The sequence below is a fragment of the Pleurodeles waltl genome, chromosome 11, assembly GCF_031143425.1.
Source record: "Pleurodeles waltl isolate 20211129_DDA chromosome 11, aPleWal1.hap1.20221129, whole genome shotgun sequence".
NCBI classification, from domain to species: domain Eukaryota; kingdom Metazoa; phylum Chordata; class Amphibia; order Caudata; family Salamandridae; genus Pleurodeles; species Pleurodeles waltl.
Genome location: NC_090450.1, coordinates 351,723,296 through 351,745,985, shown reverse-complemented (window position 1 = coordinate 351,745,985; position 22,690 = coordinate 351,723,296). Strand labels below are relative to the sequence as shown.

General features: G+C 44.6%; 1 protein-coding gene across 1 annotated transcript in view; it reads left to right on the top strand.

Moving 5' to 3' along the window:
- The window catches only part of SNED1 (sushi, nidogen and EGF like domains 1), a 2,603,997-nt gene that overhangs the window by 1,800,804 nt on the left and 780,503 nt on the right, over window positions 1-22,690 (top strand). Inside the window, exon 22 of the mRNA XM_069213662.1 lies at window positions 16,458-16,570. Coding sequence (XP_069069763.1) covers window positions 16,458-16,570 — 113 coding nt within the window. The remainder of the gene's footprint in view (window positions 1-16,457; window positions 16,571-22,690) is intronic.

Here is a 22,690-nt window from a genome sequence, read left to right as displayed (position 1 = left end):
AATACATTAAATGAAAGGTACTTTGCATAGGTATAATCAGGACTTTGAATGGAATCAACAATGTATACCGTTTTTCTTAAAATGGCAAAAAGCTATTTTAAAAGTGGACACTGCAATTTTTAACAGTTCCTGGGGGAAGGAAGTACAGTACAGTTTTGGAGGTAAGTAACCAACTTACAGATTCTGTCTCCAGGGCATAGGTAGCCCACCGTTGGGGGTTCATGATAACCCCAAACACCCAACACAGGGCTGGTTAGGTGCAAAGGTCAAACAAGAGCCAAAATAATGTGGGCCCCTTTGGAGACAGGGGGTACTCCGGTTCTGGTCTGTTTGCAGGTGTACCTGCGTTGTCGGAGGGCAGGCCAGGGGGGTTTAGAGGAGCAATGGGGAGGCCCCAAGTAGGCACCAAACACGCACCCTCAGTGGCACGGAGGCAGCTGGGTGCAGGGTGCAAACAGGGCATCGGGTTACCGATGGAACTCTATGATGGGACCCCAGTGGTCACTTAGACGCTGCAGGCAAGGCACAGGGGGTCTCCTCGGGAATGCCACTGACTAGATAGAGAGGAGAGCCACCTGCTGGTCACTGCTGCACTGGTGGTCGGTTTCTCTTGAGTCTGAGGGCTGCGGGTGCAGTGCTTCTACAGGCGTCGGATATCTTTGTCCCGGGCAGTTGTGGTCTGGGTGGTCCTCGGGATTCCCTCTGCAGGTGTCATCATGGAGGGGTGGAGCGGTCAGACTAGGGTGGACACTCGGTTGGAATCACCTGGGGTACTCTCTGGATAGTTGGGCCACCTGGACACGGTGAGAGTGTTTGTATGGATGTGAGAGTGGGTGTTAGAGTCTCTGAGTGTGAGAGTGGGTGTGAGAGGGTGTCTGGATGTGTGAGTGGGTGTAAGAGGGTGTCTCAGGGTGGCACACTGTCAGAGTGTGTGCCTGGGTATGAGAGTCTCAGAGTGTGAAAGTGGGTGTCGCTGGGTGTGAGAGTGGGTATGAGAAGATGTCTGAGGACAGCAAAGTGTCTGTGAGAGTGCATGTCTGTTTGTGAGACTAGGTGTGAGAGTGTGTGTCTGCATGTGAGAGTAGTTTTAGTGTCTCTCTGTGTATGAGAGTGTGTCTCTGGGTGTTAGAGTGGGTGTAAGAGAGTCTGACTGGGTGTGACAGTGGGTGGGAAAGGGTGTCCCTGGGTGTGAGAGTGCATGTGAGAGTGTGTGTCTGGTTGTGAGATGTTGTATCTGAGTGTTAGAGTGTGTGTGAGAGAGTGTGTCTGGATGTGAGATTGGGTGTGAGTGTCTCTCTGGGTGTGTGAGTGGGTGAGAGAGTGTCTGTCTCAGTGTGAGAGCGAGTGAGTGTGTGCCTGGGTGTGATAGTGGGTGTGAGAGTGTCTGTCTGGGTGTGAGAGTGCCTGTGAGAGTGTTTGCATGCCTGCTTGAGTGATTATATATATTTATATATATATTATACACACATACATACATATATATGTATATATATGTGCACATATATATACATACATATATATATATATATATATATATATATATATATATATATATATATATATATTTTTTTTTTTTTTTTTGGGGGGGGACGAGATTTGCGGATCCACCTGCGGATTTACACGAGGGATCACGCTGATCCCTGCGGCTGGATCCGTGGATCTCGAAAAACATTTAAGTTTCTGCACATTTCCAGTGCATTATCTACTGCTGTATCACATTATATCACCTGTGTTGGATCAGGGAACTTCTACCCAGACCCCATCATGTACATTGCCCTCCACATTTCAGCCCTGGGACCATTTCCCCGACAAACCTAGATGGCAGCTGCAACATCTTGGTCATGTTGCATTGACCATATCAGAGTATTGGCCGAGCCCCGTCTTGTAGAAGCACTAGAGGGCACAGGCCCCCATACCAGAGGTCCATTGACAGTTGCTCAGCAGGAGTCACAGAAAGGGGGAGGAAAGAGAAAGACAGCGCTCTGCTAACTCAATTTCTTTATTGAGCACACCACAGCACTCTGCAGAAATCCATCCAGGGAAGTGCATCTATGGGGCTTAGTTGTGCTTGCAGGCGGTTTGCGCTTCTCGTTGTTGAATAAACTAAACCATACAGTTCCCAAAAGAAACATTAAAGTTTCTCCAGTACCTGCTTGGACAAATGAAATATGGGTGGCTCAGTCCAGCCTCTTCCAGGCGAAGACAGGACTACTCTTCACCCAGCCACACACTCAGGCACGTCCTACGTGCGTCCCGTGGTCTCCAAAGCAGGTTAAGTTCACCCGTTCGGCACTGCTTGCAGTTACACTTCTTCTCTTCCCTCCACAAAGGAGTCAGGGCTCTGTAGTCCTGGCCCCAGCCGCTTAGAAAAGCATCTAGCACCATATTCCCCAAAGCTGGTCAAGTTCGCCTACGCACTGCTGTCTATAGAGGCGCTCCTCTCCTTCGCTCCATAGAGGAGTCTGGAGTCTTAGTCCTGGCCCTCAGCTGCTCAGAAAACCATCTAGGTGTTTTATTCTAGATCCTTGGTACATAAATGGAGAACAGCCTTTCTTTTTTTATTTATTTAGTCTCCAGTGTGAGGGTGTCCTAGCTGAGGCAATGAGTGAATGAGGTGGTGAGCTTGTTACCCAGATGGGCAGAAGAGCCCAGTGTGATGCCTTTGTACAGGAGGAAGCTGGTTTTGAAGATGATACAGGCTTGACGGGGAAGTCAGTGGAGGTACATTAGGATGGGGTGTAGTGCTAATATTTCTCCAGGCAATTGAGAAGAGTTGCTGCTGCATGGAGTATGCTCGTACGTGGCAGAGTGTATTGTGGAGTCTGGGAGACTACTTTGCAGGATATTGCCACCATCCAAAAGCAAGAGAGGGAGAGCTTGAATGACAGTTCTCTGAACTTGCTTTCTTCACTTTCACTGTCTTCAATCAAGATAGCTGGTATCATGTCTTGTTTTATTGACATTGGGGGTTATTACAACTTTGGAGGAGGTGTTAATCCGTCCCAAAAGTGACCGATATACCACCAGCCGTATTACGAGTCCATTATATCCTATGGAACTCGTAATACGGCTGGTGGTATATCCGTCACATTTGGGACGGATTAACACCTCCTCCAAAGTTGTAATAACCCCCAATGTGTTAATTAAGGGTGAGTTTGGTGTCCAGGAGCTGCGCATTAAGAGAAAGTTAGGGATTGAATCCGTCCAGATTGATGCTTTTGAATCACTTTTGGGCTAATTGTTTTTCTTTGTGAATAGTAGGAAATTCTGGTTTGGAAGGGATGAGCTTCAGGTAAGGGCTAGACATCGGGTCTGAGTGAGGTCATGGCAGTGTTTGAGGTGTTGCATGTCTGCAGTAGAGGAGACATTCATTAAAGCTGTATGGTATTGCTGAATTTTGATGCTGCTATTAATGAGTACAATATTAAGGGTCTCCGTGAAGATGTTGAAAATTACAGAAGTCAAGATTGAACTTTGAGTCTCCCAGCACGTGATTCGGATCTTCTGCCTTTAGGTGCAAAAATGGCAAGCACTATAACCAATTACAGATGGACAAAGTACTTTTCCGACCTTTACCTGAGTAGGCATAAAACTTTAGCTTGGTTAGCTGATAAGAAATAGGAAAATCTGTGATAGAAATCCCTTAATTTCTTTGGCGGATGTTTAAGAAACATTACATTTGCGAAATCAAACAAGACCCCTGTTGGAAATGGCCTCTCTGCTGGCTTCTCTGCAGGGTCACCCCAAATTTTTTGCCTTGCTCCTCTTCTTTTTCTGACCTCATTTTTGCTAGCTTTAGGACTCTGGACACTTTACCACTGCTAACCAGTGCTAACGTGCATGGGCTCTCTCCCTAAAACATGGTAGCATTGGCTCATACCCAATTGGCATATTTAATGTACTTGTAAGTCCCTAGTTGAGTGCACTACATGTGCCTAGGGCCTGTAAATTAAATGCTACTGGTGGGCCTGCGGCACTGATTGTGCCCCCCCACTTAAGTAGCCCCTTAACAATGTCTCAAGCCTGCCATTGCAAGGCCTGTGTGTGCAGTTTCACTGCCACTTCAACTTGGCATTTAAAAGTACTTGCCAAGCCCTGAACTCTCCTTTTCCTACATATAAGTCACCCCTAAGGTGGGCCCTAGGTAACCCATAGGACAGGGTGCTATGTAGGTAAGAGGCAGGACATGTACCTGTGTGTTTTATATGTCCTGGTAGTGGAAACCTCCTAAATTCATTTTCCACTACTGTAAGGCCTGCTCCTTTCATAGGATAGCATTGCATTAGGGCTATCCTCATATACTGTTCGAGTGGATTCTGATCAGAAAGGGGTAACCAGGTCATATTTAGTATGGCCAGAATGGTAATACAAAATCCTGCTTATTGGCAAAGTTGGATTTTATATTACTATTTTAGAAAAGCCACTTTTACAAAGTGGGCATTTCTCTGCACTTAAAATCCATCTGTGCCTTACTGCCTGTCTCCAATCCACGTCTGGGCTGGGCTGGTTGACAGCTCCCTTGTGCATTCCACCCAGACAACCACAAACACAGGACGCTCAGACACATCTGCATTTATCTGCATACTGAATGGGTCTTTCTGGGCTGGAAGGGTGGAGAGCCTGACACTTACAATTTTCAAAGGCTAGTGGCCTGCCCTCACACAAGGGACTGCCAAACCCCCAACTGGGACCCTAGCAGACAGACCTGTACTGAAAGGGGACCTTGTACACTTCAAAACCACTCTTTGAAGTTTCCCCCATTTCAAAGGCATTTTGGGTTTATGAACTGGGTCTCTGACCCCACCAGATCAGACACATCTGGACCTGAACCTGCAACCTCTCAAGAGGAACTGCCTGGCTGCCCCAAGGACTCACCTGGACTGCTTTGCTGTTAAGGACTGCTGCCTTGCTGTTGCCCTGCTGCCTTCCTCGCCTCTGACATTGCTGAGAAGTGCTTTTCAAGGGCTTGGATTGAGCTTGCCTCCTGTTTCCTGAAGTCTCAGGGCAAAAAAGACTTCACCTCTTCAAGGATATTCCTTTGCGCCGAAAATCGACTCACAGCCTGCCGGAAACGACGCACAGCCTGCCTTGTGATGAGAAAATCAACGCACAGCCGAACCCGAACAATGCACCCCGACTTCCAGGAGAGAAGATCAATGCAGCACCTGCGTTGCGACAGGAACTTCGATGCACAGCCCTACCGATTGACTCACAGCTGAGCTGGAATGATGCAGCCTGACTTTCTGAGTGAAGAATCGACGCAGCACCTGCTGTGCAACAGAAAATTTGGCGCATCACCTACCAGATCGACGCAACACCTGTGACTTTGTCCTACACGCCCAGGATTTCCACGCATCATCCTGTGGCATCAAAACAACCCTGCTTCACAGTGGGGACCAAGTCTGCGCTCCAGACATCGACACAAAGCCCCTTGCAGCATGGAAAGAAAAGATGCATTGTCTGTGCTGTGCTGGAAAATCCAACGCACACCTTATTTTTCCACACATCTCCTCCTCTGCGGTGTCCGTGCGTGTAATTTTGACGTAAACCAGGTACTTTGTGCACACAAGAGAAAACTGTTGATTTTTAAGATTTAACACTCATCTTAACACTACAAAAGCGATATTTCAACTTGTGCTTATTGAATCATTATCGTTTTGACCTTCATTTAACCCAATAAATATCTGCTATTTTTCTAAAACTGTGTGGTGTATTTCTGTGGTGTTTTCACTGTGTTACTGTGTAGGAGGCTGGCCTGGCTCATAGTGGGTACCTAATGGTACTTACACCTTGTGCCAGGTCCAGTTATCCCCTATTAGTAGATTAGTAGTGTTCTAGCAGCTTAGGCTGATAGAGGTAGCTATAGCAGAGCAGCTTAGGCTGAACTAGAAGACATACAAAGCTCCTACTATACCACTTATATCAAATAGCCTAATATCATATCAAACACAATACTCAGAGTTACTAAAAATAAAGGTACTTTATTTTAGTGACAATATGCCAAAGGTATCTCAGAGATTATACTCCCTTAGGAGGTAAGTAAAATACACAAAATATACACACAAACCAAAATCAGGTAAGTAAACAGTTAGAAAAGTATTGCAAACACTGTAGAATACAATAGGATGCAACAGGAGACAATAGGCCTAGGGGCAACAAAAACCATATACTCCAAAAGTGGAATGCGAACCACGAATGGACCCCAGGCCTAGTGTAGTGTGTAGAGGGCCGCTGGGAGTGTAAGAAAACACTAAGGGTGTCCAAGATACCCCACCCCAAGACCCTGAAAAGTAGGACTAAAGTTACCCTACTAACCCAGAAAGACAGTAAAGTCGGGATTCTGCAAAGGCAACAACTGACTGCAAAGCACTAAAGACGGATTCCTGGACCTGAGGACCTGTAAAGGAAGGGGACCAAGTCCAAGAGTAACGCAAGTGTCCAGGGGGGACAGGAGCCCACTAAACCCCGGATGAAGGTGCAAAAGGGCTGCCTCTGGGTGGAAGAAGCCGCAGATTCTGCTACAACAGAAGGTGCCAGGAACTTCTCCTTTGGTCAGAAGATGTCCCATGACGTGCTGGAGGATGCAGAGTTGTTTCCACACAGAAAATCCGCAAACAAGCCTTGCTAGCTGCAAGAGTTGCGGTTGAAGAAAATGGGTGCTGCCTGGGCCCAGGAAGGACCAGGTGGTCGCCCCTTGGAGGAGGAGACAGAGAGAGGGCGCTCAGCAGCACAGAGAGCCCACACAGAAGCAGGCGCACCCACAAAAGCACTTGAACAGGCGTTCAAGAAATCTGAGCACAGCGGTGGTCTCAACACAACAAAAGAGGGTCCCACGAAGCCGGTGGTCAACTCAGTGAGTTGAGCAATGCAGGACGGAGTGCTGGGAACCTGGGCTATGCTGTGCACGAAGGATTCCTTGCAAAAGTGCACAGAAGCCCTAGCAGCTGTAGATCAGGAAGTACACAGGATTACTGTCTGGCGTGGGGGGGCAAGGACTTACCTCCACCAAATTTGGACTGAAGGACCACTGGACTGTCGGGGTCACTTAGATCCAGCTCCTGTGTTCCAGGGACCACGCTCGTCAAGATGAGAGGGGACCCAGAGGACCGGTGATGCAGAAGTTTGGTGCCTGCGTTAGCTGGAGGAAGATTCCGTCGACCCACTGGAGATTTCTTCTTGGCTTCCAGTGCAGGGTGAAGGCAGACAGACCTCAGAGCATGCACCACCAGGAAACAGTCGAGAAAGCCTGCAGGATTAGGTGCTACAATGTTGCTGGTATTCGTCTTGTTACTTTGTTGTGGTTTTGCAGGCGTCCTGGAGCAGTCAGCGGTCGATCCTTGGCAGAAGTCGAAGAGGGAGATGCAGAGGAACTCTGGTGAGCTCTTGCATTCGTTATCTGAAGAGAAACCCACAGGAGAGTCCCTAAATAGCCCTCAGAGGAGGATTGGCCACCTAACCAGGCAAGCACCTATCAGGAGGGGTCTCTGACGTCACCTGCTGGCACTGGCCACTCAGAGGCCTCCATTGTGCCCTCACACCCCTGCATTCAAGATGGAAGGGGTCTGGGACGCACTGGAGGAGCTATGGGCACCACCCCTTTCCTTTGTCCAGTTTCGCGCCAGAACAGGGGCTGGGGGATCCCTAAACCGGTGTAGACTGGCTTATGCAAGGAGGGCACCATCTGTGCCCTTCAAAGCATTTCCAGAGGCTGGGGGAGGCTACATCACCCCAGCCCTTAACACCTATTTACAAAGGAGAGGGTGCAACACCTTCTCTCAGAGGAAATCCTTTGTTCTGCCTTCCTGGGACTGGGCTGCTCAGACCCCAGGAGGGCAGAAACCTGTCTGAGGGTTGGCAGCAGCGGTAGCTGCAGAGAAAACCCCAGAGAGCTAGTTTGGCAGTACCCGGGGTCCATGCTGGAGCCCCAGGGATGCATGGGATTGGCACCCCAATACCAGATTTGGCCTGGGGGACAATTCCATGATCTTAGACATGTTACATGGCCATATTCGGAGTTACCATTGTGAAGCTACATATGGGTATTGACCTATATGTAGTGCACGTGTGTAATGGTGTCCCTGCACTCAGAAAGTCCGGGGGAAATTGCCCTGAACAATGTGGGGCACCTTGGCTAGTGCCAGGGTGCCCTCACACTTAGTAACTTTGCACCTAACCTTCACTAGGTGAGGGTTAGACATATAGGTGACATATAAGTTACTTAGGTGCAGTGTAAAATGGCTGTGAAATAATGTGGACGTTATTTCACTCAGGCTGCAGTGGCAGTCCTGTGTAAGAATTGTCTGAGCTCCCTATAGGTGGCAAAAGAAATGCCGCAGCCCATCGGGATCTCCTGGAACCCCAATACCCTGGGTACCTAGGTACCATATACTACGGAGTTATAAGGGTGTTCCAGTGTGCCAATCAGAATTGTTGAAAATGGTCACTAGCCTGCAGTGACAATTTTAAAGGAGAGAGAGCATAAACACTGAGGTTCTAGTTAGCAGCACCTCAGTGATACAGTTAGGCACCACACAGGGAATACATATAGGCCACAAACTATCAGCACTGGGGTCCTGGCTGGGAGGATCCCACTGACACAAGCAAAAAAAAACTGACACACAAGTAAAATGGGGGTAACATGCCAGGCAAGATGGTACTTTCCTACACACTGTATAGTTTAGTACACAAATTCTTTACAAATTGTCTTTTAAGTTAAGCCTAACTGCTCAGTGCCAAGCTACCAGAGGGTGGGCACAAGATAATTTGCATTGTGTGTGACTTACCCTGACTAGGATTGTGATCCCTACTTGGACAAGGGTGTATACCTCTGCCAACTAGAGACCCCATTTCTAACAGCCCCAGAAGAACATTTAGTCCCAAAGTGTTTTTCTTGTCTCATTTTTTCTAGACATCAGAGCACAAGTACTGCTTTGCCTAATTAATGTAGTTCTTGTAGTATGTATGATTTCTCTGCCATGGAAATTTACCATTATTTTCCTGATTTTAAAAAAGGGAGTGAAAGTGAGCCTTCAGATTGTAGGCCCATATTGTTTTTGGGTGCTGCAAGCAAGCATTTTGATAAAATCCCTTTGGAGTATATCAAAGGCTGGTTTAGAAGATGGACAGATACACCTGCCTAGGCAGATTTTAGACGAAGGGTAGGGACAATTGATCAGTTCTTTAGAGTCTACTTCATTGTAATGAAATATGTGCTGCGCAAGAAATCTGCCCTTTTCTTTTTATGGAGTATGTATACCTGAATTCTGCTGTCTATTAGTATGATCATATCATCAAAGCTGGCACAGGGTTCAGTTTAAATTTGTCTGCCAATCTGTTGAACTGGTTTTAGAGGTTTACAAGGTTTACAAGTCCAAGGCGATCTCATCTGAAACATATGGTACTGGGGCTTTACCCCAACTAAACCACCATCTGTAAACAAGAACACTTAATTTCGGGTATTGTTCAACCTGAGTCCAAGTACCCTGCTGGTCCCTTTAAGTTTAGAAATGGGAGTGGATGTCACATCAGATATCATTTTCCTTAAACCTGTGCTTTATTGAGTCTGACTCCAGGCCAACCGATTGGGAAGGTGTTATAGAGACTCCCTGAAGGACATCTTAACTCACAAACGTGTATGCACGTTTCTTGGCTTAAGCAAGTTAAAGAGATCTGTATTTGAATAGGATGCTCCAAAATCTGGTATAAACTAGAGGTTTTGGGAAGCTCAAACTGCACTGTGATAAAGGGGAAAGATTGGGAATAGAAAACAAACATTGTAATGCAAAGAGCAAGACTAAGCATGCAATTGGAAAATTGCCTTATGGTCCAGACTCATTTACGCTATGAACCTGAACGTTATCTTAGCAAAGACAACCATATGGAAACGAGAATAGCTCTCTTCCAGTTTATCATAGTAATATTATTACCATGGAATGTGTTCTCTACCTCCTGCTCTTCTATTCGCTCTGTAAAATCTGTTGGAAGAGGTAGTTGAGCCCTCTGTTTGGTAATTATAATGTTAGTATTTGCTCTTTTCTTTTAGCCTTCTTCCATAGTTCAGCATACTGAGGCTACATTTCTTTGGAAAATTTGGAAAGAGCTACGAAGATGCACTCTTAGTTGGTATCAAATATGAGTAGTAATGTTCTTATCTGTTGCCTAGGAATGGATAGGGCGAACTCGGATAAGCCTAGTTTAAGCCATCCTGTGGTTATTTGAACTGCAAAGATATAGGGGGTCATTATGACCCTGGCAGTCCTGCCCCGCCATGCCGGCGGTGGCGGCCAGACCGCCAATAGCGTAGCGGTGCAGGACTAACAAACTATGACAAGGGTAGTGAACTGGCTGCACCTCAGCTAGTTCACCACCTGCACCACCAGGGGAGTAGGACCACCTGGTCGAAGGTTGACCAACTTAGACCCGGCGGTCTACCTAACACCACCTGAGGTATTTTGAGTATCCTTACTGCCAGGTATTCCATGGCGGCAGCCCGCCACTAAATCCCTTGCGGTAAGGATACTGGTGACAGGAATACTCATTCCTGTCGCTACTACAGGACTCCCCAACCCACCCTCCGTGTCGGTACCCCTTCGCCCCCTGACCCCATCAGAATCCTCCCCACCCCCCCAAGCAGCAACACCCCATCCCCATACTGTACCCCTACATCCAAGCACGCACACACCACACATACATACACGCACCCATCCATGCTCACCCGTCGCACACACATGCACACATGGCCATGAAACTTCCCCCACTCCCTGCATACACGCAGTCACACAAACACACACAACACTCCCCCACCCCCCTTCATTCACATATACACACACACACACCCATTCACGCACACAACACTCAACACCCCCCACTCCCCTGTCGGTCGATCACCTTACCTGGTGGTTGCGGTGGTCATCAGGGAGGGAACGGGGTCCATGGCGCTTGCTCCACCGCCAGTGTCCCACCAACAGAACACCCCTGCGCCATCTACAATGTATATACGGCTGACGGTGTTGCGGTGATGTGGCGGTGGCGACGGAGCAAGCTCCACTAGACTGCCGACCGCCAGTATGGCTGCTTGTGGCCTCCTCGCCAAATAGTGGTGGACAGCAGCCAGCAGCCATAATATGGCAGTCTGAAGACCGCCAACACTGGCGGTCAAGTGGCAGGCTTGACTTTGGCGGTCTGCGAAATAGACCGCTGAAGTTATAATGAGGGCTATAATTCTTCTAATATTTTACTAAAACTATTACATTCATCTTCCATGAGATGTAACCAGGTGCATGATACCAGGACACAACTGGATTCCTTGCATAGTGCTTCTTTAATACAGGGAGTGCAGAATTATTAGGCAAGTTGTATTTTTGAGGATTAATTTTATTATTGAACAACAACCATGTTCTCAATGAACCCAAAAAACTCATTAATATCAAAGCTGAATATTTTTGGAAGTAGTTTTTAGTTTGTTTTTAGTTTGAGCTATGTTAGGGGGATATCTGTGTGTGCAGGTGACTATTACTGTGCATAATTATTAGGCAACTTAACAAAAAACAAATATATACCCATTTCAATTATTTATTATTACCAGTGAAACCAATATAACATCTCAACATTCACAAATATACATTTCTGACATTCAAAAACAAAACAAAAACAAATCAGTGACCAATATAGCCACCTTTCTTTGCAAGGACACTCAAAAGCCTGCCATCCATGGATTCTGTCAGTGTTTTGATCTGTTCACCATCAACATTGCGTGCAGCAGCAACCACAGCCTCCCAGACACTGTTCAGAGAGGTGTACTGTTTTCCCTCCTTGTAAATCTCACATTTGATGATGGACCACAGGTTCTCAATGGGGTTCAGATCAGGTGAACAAGGAGGCCATGTCATTAGATTTCCTTCTTTTATACCCTTTCTTGCCAGCCACGCTGTGGAGTACTTGGACGCGTGTGATGGAGCATTGTCCTGCATGAAAATCATGTTTTTCTTGAAGGATGCAGACTTCTTCCTGTACCACTGCTTGAAGAAGGTGTCTTCCAGGAACTGGCAGTAGGACTGGGAGTTGAGCTTGACTCCATCCTCAACCCGAAAAGGCCCCACAAGCTCATCTTTGATGATACCAGCCCAAACCAGTACTCCACCTCCACCTTGCTGGCGTCTGAGTCGGACTGGAGCTCTCTGCCCTTTACCAATCCAGCCACGGGCCCATCCATCTGGCCCATCAAGACTCACTCTCATTTCATCAGTCCATAAAACCTTAGAAAAATCAGTCTTGAGATATTTCTTGGCCCAGTCTTGACGTTTCAGCTTGTGTGTCTTGGTCAGTGGTGGTCGTCTTTCAGCCTTTCTTACCTTGGCCATGTCTCTGAGTATTGCACACCTTGTGCTTTTGGGCACTCCAGTGATGTTGCAGCTCTGAAATATGGCCAAACTGGTGGCAAGTGGCATCGTGGCAGCTGCACGCTTGACTTTTCTCAGTTCATGGGCAGTTATTTTGCGCCTTCGTTTTTCCACACGCTTCTTGCGACCCTGTTGACTATTTTGAATGCAACGCTTGATTGTTCGATGATCACGCTTCAGAAGCTTTGCAATTTTAAGAGTGCTGCATCCCTCTGCAAGATATCTCACTATTTTTGACTTTTCTGAGCCTGCCAAGTCCTTCTTTTGACCCATTTTGCCAAAGGAAAGGAAGTTGCCTAATAATTATGCACACCTGATATAGGGTGTTGATGTCATTAGACCACACCCCTTCTCATTACAGAGATGCACATCACCTAATATGCTTAATTGGTAGTAGGCTTTCGAGCCTATACAGCTTGGAGTAAGACAACATGCATAAAGAGGATGATGTGGTCAAAATACTCATTTGCCTAATAATTCTGCACTCCCTGTAAGATGCTTAGTATAGCATCTTACTGTGCTTGTGTTAGGTATTTATTGATTTTTCCCGACAACTGGCTTTGATTTTAGTCATAGAGCTGCATTTTGTATATGGCAATATTTTTATTTTTTGACTGATTGTGCGTAATCGTGAAGATTTAGAACTATAATCTAAACTCCTCAAGTAAATAAACTCATTTGTCCCGGAACATCACCTAGCCATTTCCTGAGAATGCGTAATTTATAGTCCTAGAAAAGCATATTTCAGATTTCAGTGGTTAGACAAATTGTGTCCCAAACATGGGCTTGTAATGTAAAGTTTTATATCCCAAGGTCTAGCTTTTAACTTTTAGTAGATAAACCACTGACATTTTATGAAATGTTTTTTCGAAACGTCATTGTCAGTAAATTTACTAATTTTGTTACAACGCATCAGCCTGTCGTTTTTCAAAACTCACACATCTTGTCTTAAAGTACCACCTATGCCCATATTTTGACTTCCTTGCATGTGCAAAGCCTCATGCTTATGCGCAGATTCACATGCCCACCTGCTACAATCAGATTTCGCCTTACGTTTTAAATGTCCATATACACCTTCACAGGCCCACCTGCGTTTCTACAATCAGTTTCAGCCTTACATGTCTTAAATGTCCAGTCACACACAAACACACACTCTCTCTCTTCAGGCTTGTTTGTGAAATGTATGGTCAAAAAGCAGGTTAAAGCTGCCCAATGCATAGTCTCCGAAGTGAGAAATGGAGCATACAGGGAGTGCAGAATTATTAGGCAAATGAGTATTTTGACCACATCATCCTCTTTATGCATGTTGTCTTACTCCAAGCTGTATAGGCTCGAAAGCCTACTACCAATTAAGCATATTAGGTGATGTGCATCTCTGTAATTAGAAGGGGTGTGGTCTAATGACATCACCACCCTATATCAGGTGTGCATAATTATTAGGCAACTTCCTTTCATTTGTCAAAATGGGTCAAAAGAAGGACTTGACAGGCTCAGAAAAGTCACAAATAGTGAGATATCTTGCAGAGGGATGCAGCACTCTTAAAATTGCAAAGCTTCTGAAGCGTGATCATCGAACAATCAAGCGTTTCATTCAAAATAGTCAACAGGGTCGCAAGAAGCGTGTGGAAAAACCAAGGCGCAAAATAACTGCCCATGAACTGAGAAGTGTCAAGCGTGCAGCTGCCACGATGCCACTTGCCACCAGTTTGGCCATATTTCAGAGCTGCAACATCACTGGAGTGCCCAAAAGCACAAGGTGTGCAATACTCAGAGACATGGCCAAGGTAAGAAAGGCTGAAAGACGACCACCACTGAACAAGACACACAAGCTGAAACGTCAAGACTGGGCCAAGAAATATCTCAAGACTGATTTTCTAAGGTTTTATGGACTGATGAAATGAGAGTGAGTCTTGATGGGCCAGATGGATGGGCCCGTGGCTGGATTGGTAAAGGGCAGAGAGCTCCAGTCCGACTCAGACGCCAGCAAGGTGGAGGTGGAGTACTGGTTTGGGCTGGTATCATCAAAGATGAGCTTGTGGGGCCTTTTCGGGTTGAGGATGGAGTCAAGCTCAACTCCCAGTCCTACTGCCAGTTCCTGGTAGACACCTTCTTCAAGCAGTGGTACAGGAAGAAGTCTGCATCCTTCAAGAAAAACATGATTTTCATGCAGGACAATGCTCCATCACACGCGTCCAAGTACTCCACAGCGTGGCTGGCAAGAAAGGGTATAAAAGAAGGAAATCTAATGACATGGCCTCCTTGTTCACCTGATCTGAACCCCATTGAGAACCTGTGGTCCATCATCAAATGTGAGATTTACAAGGAGGGAAAACAGTACACCTCTCTGAACAGTGTCTGGGAGGCTGTGGTTGCTGCTGCACGCAATGTTGATGGTGAACAGATCAAAACACTGACAGAATCCATGGATGGCAGGCTTTTGAGTGTCCTTGCAAAGAAAGGTGGCTATATTGGTCACTGATTTGTTTTTGTTTTGTTTTTGAATGTCAGACATGTATATTTGTGAATGTTGAGATGTTATATTGGTTTCACTGGTAATAATAAATAATTGAAATGGGTATATATTTGTTTTTTGTTAAGTTGCCTAATAATTATGCACAGTAATAGTCACCTGCACACACAGATATCCCCCTAACATAGCTAAAACTAAAAACAAACTAAAAACTACTTCCAAAAATATTCAGCTTTGATATTAATGAGTTTTTTGGGTTCATTGAGAACATGGTTGTTGTTCAATAATAAAATTAATCCTCAAAAATACAACTTGCCTAATAATTCTGCACTCCCTGTATGTGACTGTTAAAGAGAAGCTGAAAGGGAACCTACATCAGTAAATTTGAAGGAAAAAGCAAATCGAATGTATATCTGTATGTGTTTCTATTCCCTACCCCTCTAAAACCCCCAGCCCATGCAACGTACAAGAAATCAATATATCATGAGTTATTATGTGATGAGCAGATATGGGCGACCTATGTCCTTGATTTTGTTTAAGAATCTGGAAGACACTTTTCTGAAGAAAAAAATCCATAAAAATGAGGTTAAACCATGGTCGCACGAAGCTAGTCATGTATACCCCACGGATGTCATAGTTTGTCCATAAAGCAGGCTAGATGGATGCACGCGTGATTTCCAGTCATCCTCCTTTCCATATTCCCCTCCCTCTCTGATGGACCAGGTGATTTAATGGGCCTGAAAACAACGTACCGATCCCTAAATGTCTTATCTGTCTTCTGCTGATTGGTGTAAGAGAATGAATAAACATCTCCACAAAATATATTAAAGATATATATTAAAAGGTTATCTGCTGGAGACTCATCGGACTACCAGTGATTTATTGACCAAGTCATTTCTACCACCCTCGTACTTACATGAATAAAAGCTCCATGATTTATCCAAAGCAGTTTCTGCCCGCAGTATCTCAGGAACATAGAATGCCACCTACTCCTTTGCCTACTCGTGGTACTTCAAAGCGCTCTTCCTCCATGGGGGCTTATGGGTGTACACTTTGCAGGTTATTATTTTCATTAGGTCCATGAGTAAAACGTTCGTTGTTGTAACTACCATAGAAATATACACTCTTGCAATCAACTACCACCGCAGAGACAGTTGGACATTTTCAGGTGCTAAAGCTAGCTGGCTCATTACAACACAGTACAACAAATTTGCTATACATACATAAAATAAAAGCCTTTTACTCCACCAGCCCATTGGTGGAGCCGAAATGGCACAAGCGGCCAAGGGAACAATTACCAGACACCTTAACTTTATACCTGTCAGACACATTTGAATACACTAACTTTGCGAGTTTATAGAATAACCGGATAGTAAACAATTAATGGGTCTCTTTCTTTTCACCAAAAGACAGCTGGGAGGGCCACTTCAAAAAGTGAAATGCGAGAAGACGGGAATTAATCTAAAAAAAGAGGGGAGCAAAGGCAAAAAGAGGCAGAATTGTTTAAATAAGACTCGTCACTGGATATAGAAGTCACGAGCCTCTGAACACCCGGGTGCATAGTTTTAATTTCTAACTGTCTCTTCCAGGAACTTGCGACCAGGAGAGAAATACACCCTGCAGGCAGTGACTCAGAGCGGGCTTGAGCCTTTGGATAATCCCTCGGAAAGCCTTCCCAGCTCCCCACTACACGTGTGGACACGTGAGTATGATGCTTTTACAATGAGCCACGTTATACCACTGTACTTTAGATGATATATTTACTGTTTAAACAATGTATTGGAACTTGCACAAATGGCGGTATCTATGAGCTAGTGTGCAATGTAAAGCCCAATCATGCAAGACCCGTGGAACAGTTTGATTATCTGTGGACTGACAAAACCACCCGTTTAACCTAATTTATAACTGTTCTCTTGCTTTCTTTTTTCTTTATTTTAATTGGTCATTTTGCATTTTCCAAAGGAGCCTTATACTTGCTTTAACATTTCCTTGTTCAGCATCGACTAATAACCAGACCGTGTATGGAATTAAATCTTCAGGCCATCTGTCTCTTCAGTCTCCCAAAGCGAGAGGAATTTGTAAACACCAGGTCCCATGTTAAACAAGCATTGCAATGCAATAGGTCTTGTGTTTGCTCGAGTTAAAGCTATTAGCGTTGTAAATTCCTAAATGGACTTTTCTTGCCACATAAATTGAAAATGAAATGTAAAACAGTTGACATGAGCAAGTCAATTCAAAGCGAACAGCCGCCATCAGCGTGACCTCCAGAGTTATTGGCCCCCTGCATGAATGTCTAGAAAGGATCGCGACTAGGATGAAAGGCAAACCAAAACCGGAGGAGGGGCCATCACGCGCTGCAACAGGATAAAGTATGACGTAGTGTGATGGCCAACAAAATTGTTCAGTTAGTGAACTTGCATGGGAGGGAACTCAGCATTCAAAGGAGGGACATTTCACAAACTGCACCAATAAAAATGAAGCATTTAAGACAAGAGCAACAAATAATGAATAGCAGTAGTGGGCGTGGTTAAAAGCCCACAGAGAGATTACAACAGGTCAGAGCGCTTGCGCGCTCAACCCTAAAAAGTAGGCAGCAGAAGACGCAGCCTGACATTTGACCTCTGTCTTTGAAGTGCCGCCAATGTAACAAGAGAAATACAGAATTTAAAGAAACCTTTATTTAGTGCTTGAACTTCTCAACAGACCAAACAAGCATTTGCAATAGGTCCCGCATTTGCGAGAATTAGAGCTATTGGTGTTGTAAATGAGAATGTCTTTTACCTATGTGTTTTGGTTTGGAGTTTAGTGGATGTATGCATGCTCCCTGTGGCACGCAGTAAAACGTTTTACCATACCACCTCCTGTACACTGCTGCAAAATATCTCAAAGTTTCGCTGTGGGCGGCATTCTGGCATACTTTTTTCATTTAATTGAGTTGAATACGTTTTATTGGATAAATAGAAATACTGCCAATGAACTCAAGTACATATATATATACTTTATTCGACCATGGGTCATAAAAGTTACACATTAAATTATACAAAGAAGGTGCATTTGTTTCATTATACTTTCACACTGGCATAAAATAGAGTTTAGAATAAAAATAGCTTCTATAGGCCATGGCCTACTATAGTCCACCATTGTTCCCGATACATAACTTAACATTTAGATGCCAAGGTTTCTAAACATCTGCTTCATAGTGTTAAAAATAATACAAATATTTAAGGCTCTTAAAACAATATGAGGTGGTTTCAGATTCAAGTTTCCCAGGTGGTACCATCACCAAGATAAGTGCAAGCTATCAGGCCCATGATTTAAGATTTAGAGTGCTGAGTTGATGTTACATAATAGTACAGTTTCTTGGTAGTTTAGGTGGCATACTTTAGTAAGGGCGCCTGCAACCGGCACAATCGTATAGGCAAATTTAGGCACTGTCAAGTCATTAAAAACACAAACACAATGTAATAAAAAGCTTATATAATAACTTAAAATGGTTATCAGATTCATGTTAAAATGGCACTAATGCCAGACAAGTGCATAAAAATAGCTCTTTGCGGCTAACACTAGTGATACAGTAGCAGAACCACAAGATGATTACCCACGTATTATCTAAGAAAAATCTGTTCCAAAGCCCTGTCTAAACCACATGGTCAATAATTCATCATCATCATCATCATCATCAACTTTGTTCGATCCATGACCATAAAAGCACATAAAACAAAATAATAAATAATTCTTAAGGAATAAATAAGTACACATCTTTAACTTGGTGTAAAAACATTAGGACAATAACTTGAATTGCACATGTGGCTCTAAAACTTATCTATAAAGGGATGGGACTTTAAATTACTTTTTGGAGATGGCATCGTATGCGCCAAGCTGTTGCTAGATACTTGCTTACTGAGAGAATTACATCGGTTGAATTATGGCTTTTTAGAACCCGTAGAGCCAAAGAGCAGTTCTTGAATCCCATGTCCCTGCAAATATTGCGAATCCATTTTAAACGTGGAATCGCATAGGCTGGGCAGAAGAACATGAAATGCTCAATGGTTTCGAAAGTACTGCCACAGGCAGGGCATATATCGGGAAGATTAGTCGGCCCCCACCTATGAATCAGTGACAACAAGGGCAAAGAGCCAAAGCGAAACCTTGCATATAAGCTCTTGCCCTGCGAATCCGGTATCACATCCAAATAGGATTCAAACTTTGGGGACCATTTAATATCAATGAAGGAATTAGTTAAGCGACCATGGGATTTGTGAGTTATGTAGTTATCCTTAACATAAGACCAATAGGTTAACTTTAGAACGTTTTTGTGCCGTCTCTCTAATTTATGGGGATTTTCCCAGTAATCGCCCAGACCCAATAGCCGGAGCCAATGGGCCACATGGCGAATCCAGGGAAGAGTATTAGCGTTTTGGCATTTCAATAGATCGAGTAGTGCGGTCTTGTATATATCTAGTTCGGGGGTTATCCACAACCTAATCCAATAAAGGAGAGGTCTTAGAGTAGCTAGATCTGCTACTCGGCTTAACCCCAGATCTAGAAATAATGGGAGCAAGGGTGTGGTACGTGGACATGCAATTAAGGCCCTTGCAAAATTGTTTTCCCCCACACTGATCTTGTTACAGTTAGCGTAACCCCATACCTCCGCTCCGTACAGGGCTGCACTTTGAGCCTTAGCTGTATAGATTTTTATTGCTGGGGAAACTACTTTTGTAGAGGTGCTTTGATAGAAACGCAATATAGATGAGGCTCTGTGTTGTAGGAGCCCTGCACTTTTTGTAATCTGCTCTTCCCATAATAGTTTGTTAGTTAACCTAACTCCCAGGTAATCTATAGAGCTTACTTCCTTCAACGGTACTCCCTCAATATGGATGGAACATTTTTTCCTAGGTCCCTTAGATAACACCATCAGTTTAGTTTTGTTAATATTAACCTCCAACCCATGATCACTACAAAATTGGCTAAACCGGTCAACAAGGGTTTGCAACCCCATTGGTGTCTTAGAGATGAGAAGTGAGTCATCGGCGAAAAACAAGATGGGAATTTTTTGTGTATTCAAGGAAGGGGCATCATTCTGGCCTATGGACACAGCCTTTACTACTTCATTAATAAATACGGTAAACAGTAGGGGGGCTAGCACACAACCTTGGCGAACTCCTCGTCTAATTGGGATCCGCTCTGTCAGTTCGCCTTGTTCACCCCACCTCACTTGGGCATAGGTGTTCTCATGTAGTCGTTTTAACAGGAGTAAAAGATCCTCTGGGACTCCCAATCTACCCAGCACTTCCCACAGCTTGGCTCTTGGGACCAGATAAAAAGCCGATCGCAGGTCTATAAATACCACATACAGGCATTGCTTGGCCACAAGAACGTATTTCCAATGCAATATGGCTAATCGAAAGACCTGGTCTATCGTGCTAGTTTTTGCACGAAACCCTGCCTGTAAATGAGAAAGGATTTGGTGCTTCTCGACCCAATTGATTAGCCTCTGCAGAATTTGTTTAGCAAATATTTTTTGTACGTTGTCTATGAGGCTAATTGGCCTGTAGTTAGCTGGAAGATTAGCATTTCCTTTTTTATAAATGGGTATGATCTCTGCCCCCTTCCATGTATCTGGAATTTGCCCCCCTGCAGCTATGCTATTTGAGATGGCATTAATATACCAGGACCAGATGGATGGTTCCGATCTATAAAGATCTCCAGGAAGCTTGTCTGGTCCAGGTGCTTTGCCAGGTTTTAGGCTAATTATAGCCTCAAGGGTCTCTTCTATTTTAAAGATGAGGCAACCCTCGGGGACACACTGAGCCACCACTTGGAGGGCCATGCTGGAGTTTGATTCCAACAATTTAGTTGGAGAGTGGACCACATTAGTGTCCATTGTGCCTTCTGGTAGGGCATAAAGAGTAGTAAAATGCTCTACCCAGCTTTCTGGTTGAATATGATTGCTGGGACAGCTCCTACCTCCATTTTCTCTTTTGGACAGAAGTTCCCAGAAACGCTTGTTATTCTTCTCTCTGGAAGCATCTAATAGTTCCTGCCACAGGGAATCCTCCCACCGCTTTTTAGCGTTAGACAAGGTTACTTTGTATAGAGACCTGGCTTGTTTAATTTCCCCCTGGGAGCCAGACATTACTGCTACTCTTAACCCGGACTTGTCCTTTGAACACCTCTCATCAAACCATCCCTTGCGTGCCCCTTTCCCTTCATGTGGCTTAGACCGCCTTGTTTTATAAAAGAACCCCTGTAGCTGGGTAGTCATGCTGTTATGTATTTTGAGAATCGGAATATTCCCTACAGCCTGATCTTCATACTCAGCCAAACTATTTAAGAAAATCTGATATATTGCTCTGATGTGGTGGGGGTTGGACATCACTTTTGGCCAAGTAATCTTGGTAAATTTGTTGTTCCAGCAAGGTGGCGGAATTATTGTAGCATAGTTGTTGAGTGTTCTCCTGAACATTTCTCCAGAAAGGGTAAGGAGCAAGGGGAAATGGTCACTATCACATCTCACTTCTACTTTCATGTCTACCAAATGGGGCCACAGCCTAACATCAACCAGGAAATAATCAATAGTGCTTATCGACATGCCCCTTTTAAAAGTAGGTGCACTATTCATATCAGATGGAGTTCTACCATTACAGGCCCTAAGGCCATGGTTTAAACATAATGTGGCTAATTGCATGGCCACCTGAGATTTTTTACAAGGCCGGGTAATAGATAATTGTGGGATCCCCCACTGCTCATCTTCTTCTTCTGTTAGACCACTTATGAGAATAGAAGGCTCGAAGGTACATTTAAAATCTCCAGCTATGATTAGGATAGTTGAGGGGTGGAGGCTTCCTACAAATTCGGACAGAATAGCCAGGGTACGGGACTCGGAGCCATTTGGGACCGATCGTATATAAACATTAACAATAACAATTGATAATCTTCTGTTGAACTTAATACACATGGCTTTTAGATCTACAGAATCAATTTCAAAAAGCTTATGGTCGCACTGCAAGTTCTTGTTAACAAGTAATAGGAGCCCACCTTTTGCCCGACCCCTCCCCTTCTCTGAAGGTATAGCAGATGCACTAAATGAGAGAAATCCATCAATATTAGTAGCATCCTCCGCCCAGGTTTCCTGAAACAAACATATGTCTATTTTTTTAATAAAAGAGGCCCATTCATCATCATCTAATTTCTTTGCCAGGCCGGCAATGTTCCATGACATGAGTTCTAATGTACATTTGTCTTGATTTATCACCACGCTTGAGCATCCAGCCTCTACCGCGCTCGGGTCATTACTACAAATGTTTGATGGTGGTGTTTTATCATCCCCCATCAAATGTGGGGCCTTGGGGCGGGCTATCACATTAGTTACTAGGTCAGTAGACAGTCATACAGGGTTAGGCAGCGGCCTGGGATTAGCTTCCTTCCGTGCAGCACCTCCACGGGAATTAATTAAACCATTGAAACTTGCCGGTCCCATGGCTGGTCCAGAATTATGTGGATGTAACATGAATCTTATTCCCCCCCTGGTTGTTGCGTTATCCAAGTGGGTACGACAATCAAAGTCCATTAGTTGTGACACCATATGCTTGTCTTCGAGATAAATAGTTATTGTGTCAAAATTGGTCCCTGTGATGCTGCATCTCTTGGCCGATATTATGTCAGAGCGAATAACAGAGAGACAACTTCGTCGGGAGCGTATCCAGTGTATGACTTTGTTGATCAGGGAGGCTTGGTTCTCAGCTAACCCTGGCGGTAGTTTTGGTACATTGGTCAAATAGATTTTATTAGTTCCCTGACTTGTAAGCAGGTCCTGGTCCTT